This window comes from Austrofundulus limnaeus, unplaced genomic scaffold (assembly GCF_001266775.1).
Source record: "Austrofundulus limnaeus strain Quisiro unplaced genomic scaffold, Austrofundulus_limnaeus-1.0 Scaffold326, whole genome shotgun sequence".
Lineage (NCBI taxonomy): Eukaryota > Metazoa > Chordata > Actinopteri > Cyprinodontiformes > Rivulidae > Austrofundulus > Austrofundulus limnaeus.
Genome location: NW_013952728.1, coordinates 241,295 through 244,723, shown reverse-complemented (window position 1 = coordinate 244,723; position 3,429 = coordinate 241,295). Strand labels below are relative to the sequence as shown.

The 3,429-nt window shown below is 41.9% G+C and overlaps 1 protein-coding gene across 1 annotated transcript in view; it reads right to left on the bottom strand.

Annotated features, from left to right (window-relative positions):
• The window catches only part of sap130a (Sin3A-associated protein a), a gene marked incomplete in the record, with an annotated part of 20,021 nt that overhangs the window by 3,025 nt on the left and 13,567 nt on the right, over nucleotides 1-3,429 (bottom strand). The window contains 6 exon segments of the mRNA XM_014022343.1: nucleotides 824-937; nucleotides 1,643-1,746; nucleotides 1,839-1,964; nucleotides 2,081-2,326; nucleotides 2,402-2,763; nucleotides 2,838-2,936. Coding sequence (XP_013877797.1) covers nucleotides 824-937; nucleotides 1,643-1,746; nucleotides 1,839-1,964; nucleotides 2,081-2,326; nucleotides 2,402-2,763; nucleotides 2,838-2,936 — 1,051 coding nt within the window.

Here is a 3,429-nt window from a genome sequence, read left to right as displayed (position 1 = left end):
TTTTCTACTGAAGTGACAAAAAAAGAAAAGTAAAAAAGAGAATGTAATTTGTACTTTTACTTTGTACTGAAGTACTTTAAAATGCATGTACTTCTGAATACTTAAGTATTTTCAAAAGTAAGTACTTCAGTACTTTTACTTGAGTAGATTTTTTGACTGAGTAACTTTTACTTGTAGTGGAGTAGATTTGACCATGAGTATCAATACTTTTACTCAAGTACTAGAGTTGAGTACTTTGTCCACCACTGCCTGTTTCTGACATTTTTCCAAGTCAGTGCAGTTTTTGTTTGATGTGTATTTAATTTTATATTCATGTATTTTATTGGTCACATTGGTCATTTTTGTACAACAGATCTCTCGTGCAAATATGAGAACTGTTTCAACATGACTAACCTGTAGAAATAAAGGAAGTTAAATTATTTCCTGAGGCTAAACACATTATTAAAAAGACATAGATGTTGCAAATTCTGAAGATTAATTCAAAAACCACCTCAGCACATTGCACTTTGTCCAACTGTGTTTCTTTAGAGATTTATAAAGAAATATTTTCACCAGACTTTTTTTGTTTTAAAAGATAAAAGCAGTAGCAGCAGCAGGTGAGCAGATGTAAATGTGCTGTAGTTTATACAGTAACCATGAATGGATGGGAGGTTACTGAGCTCCAATGATCATGATGATGAGGGTTTATATCTGAAAATTATTAGTTGGACTCTTATTTGTGGACTGAAACATGATGTCAGCTGACTGGTTATTCTGACCCAGTAAAAAGGTTGAACAGATTATTTAATCTAACAYTGTAATCCCTGAACAGCAGTAATGATACCTGTATGAGCTCGTTGATTCTGTGGAGGTCGTCGTCAGCACCGGCCCTCTTCTTGGGAATAAGGCCTTCTTGGAGGGTGGAGAGGCGGCTGTAGACATCATGCTCCAAACTCGACTAAAACAATATCACAAGTTTAAAAACATCAGTATTTTTACACAATGACTATTTTAACAAGACATGGAAAATTATTTTATTATATAGTTTTCTTTTCATACTGTAATAAATGACATTTTATCGTGATATTCATTTAGATCAGGATCACACTGACTGATGGAACAACAATCAAAAACTAAAACCAGTGTATTTTTAAAAAACACCTAACGATAAATTGTGCAGAAAAAGGAACAAAATTAGTCAAATAAATAAATAAGTAAATAAATAAATAAATAAACGAACAAAAGCAAACAGAAAACTAATTCAGCCTGGTCAGGCTGCTTAATCAAGACTTCAGGAAAAATAAAAACTTTGTGAAAAGAAATGATAAACAAAAATACATATTCATGGATGTATTACAGGTTGTGATTAATTTAAAAATTCACTTTTACCAACTTGTTGTGAGTTTTTGTTTCATGTTTAAAACTAAAATTTCAGATCTGTGAAATGTGAAATCTTCGTGTTGAGAACTAACTTGAAACGAAACTGTAAGTGTGGTTTAGTCTTTCTCATTGTTTCTTGCATCTGTAAGGTTTACTAAAAACAATTTGGTTTAAGCTGGATGGTTCATGTAGAAACAAAGTTTTGTGTTATACTTGTACTGTGGCACACTCTCTAAACAGAGACTTCTTGAGCGTGTGAAATGAATGGGATGTCGGGGCTCACCAGCTGTCGGAGCTGAGCAGCRCACAGGTGAATTTTCCAGCCTTGAGCTCTGCATGCTACTCCTTTCTGATTGGCCATATCCTGTAAGGAGCACTTCTTTTCCTCTGAAAGGCAATAATTTTTTAATTTATTTTTTTAAAAATGGCATTAACTCTGGTCCGTGCATTCATCAGACAAACAATGAAGAGATGCTTACCTTTGACCCGGATGTCGCTGTACCTCTGAAAGTGATGGTAGGCAGCCTTCCAGGGGTTCCTGTAGTGTCGCAGAAGTGTGATGGGTGGACGAGGCCTGACCGGCACGTATCGAACACCTTCTTCATCTTCAAGAAAAAAACCAGGTGGTTAACACTGACAGGTTAACGCTGACAGGTTAACACTGTTAAGGTTAACACTGACAGATCACACCCAGTCTGCAGCACCTGACTGTAAATCGTACCAACGTATTCCCTGGGAGGAGACTCSCGTCGCTCCGCCCTGCTGCTGATGGGTCTGCCTGGGGCCTTCTCCTCATCTGTGCTGTTGGTCTCCATCATCTCGTTCTCCTCGGTTGAAATGACGTGCTGCTGTTTGCGGGGTTTCTTCCTCGGGGAGGCCCCAGGGATCAGGTCTCCTGTGGCGGGAGCGCTCAGTGTGTTGGGCTGTGAGGTGAGCCCAGGTGCTGATGATATGCTCACACTGGTGTCTGAGGGGACAGACATATTCACTGTTTTATTCTTTTCATTTTTCAGACCAGATCATGAACAGACGAGCCTCCTACCTGGCTGCGAGCTGTCCATGGACTCGACTTCCTGCTTGATTTTGACGTCGGGGCAGGTGGAGCTGGCAGCGCACGCAGCAGTGCTGCTGGCTGCAGGCTGGGTGGGCGAGGCCACGGTGTTGGCCATCGAGGCGGGGACAGGGGGGGTCACCGCCATGGCTGCTGGCAGAGAGGAGAGAACGGTGGAGGGCTGAGAGGGAGGCACGGGACCAGGTGTGGCCAGCATGGTGGGGATGGCCTGGGCCAGGTGCTGGGGGTTGGAGGCCACTGCCTGCTGCTCCCCTCCCTGAGCTGGCAACGCTTCGACAGCAGCCATGACGGGAGGGGCCACCGCCATGTGCACCTCCGCTTTGGGTTTTACTCTAAAGAAAAGCCATTATTAAGTGTTAGCCCAGAAACACACCAAACAGGAAGTGAGCGTGTAGCTCAGGCTCACCCTGCAGGTCGAGGAGATCCTGATCCTCTCACACTGCTTTCGATCCTTCCACTGGTGGACTCGCTCGGTTGAGCGGGGATCAGGTTCTTACGGACACAACTGAAACAAAAACAAACGGCTGGTTGTTTAAAGGGGACCTATTATGCAAAATTCACTTTTTAAAAATTTTATAACTCAACTTTGGGTATGTACTTCTTAAAAAACAGTCCTAGGACTAAAAAAATGCACCCAAGGGCATATTTACTGTAAGTAAATGTATTTTTAATGTGTATTAACGACAAGTTTTATACTTCCGTCATTTTGTGATGTCACAAGTCGTACGACAACCCACCGGAACCTGCGTTCAGCCTAGCAACCCCCGGGTGAAGCTCCTCCTCCTCAGTATAAAAAGCCGTCACCGTGTTGTTCTGCAATGAGCAGCTCTATTCACAACAAGTCTCCAATAGGGCAATGGGTAGAGTGTTGGACCAGAGAGAGGAGACCAAGGTTCGAGACGGGCACGGTCACAAATTAATTATTTATTTATTTACATTCGTTATGAACACGTTTTCTCATGCACCTCTATTGTTTAGCTTATTAAAGCCTTGTTAAA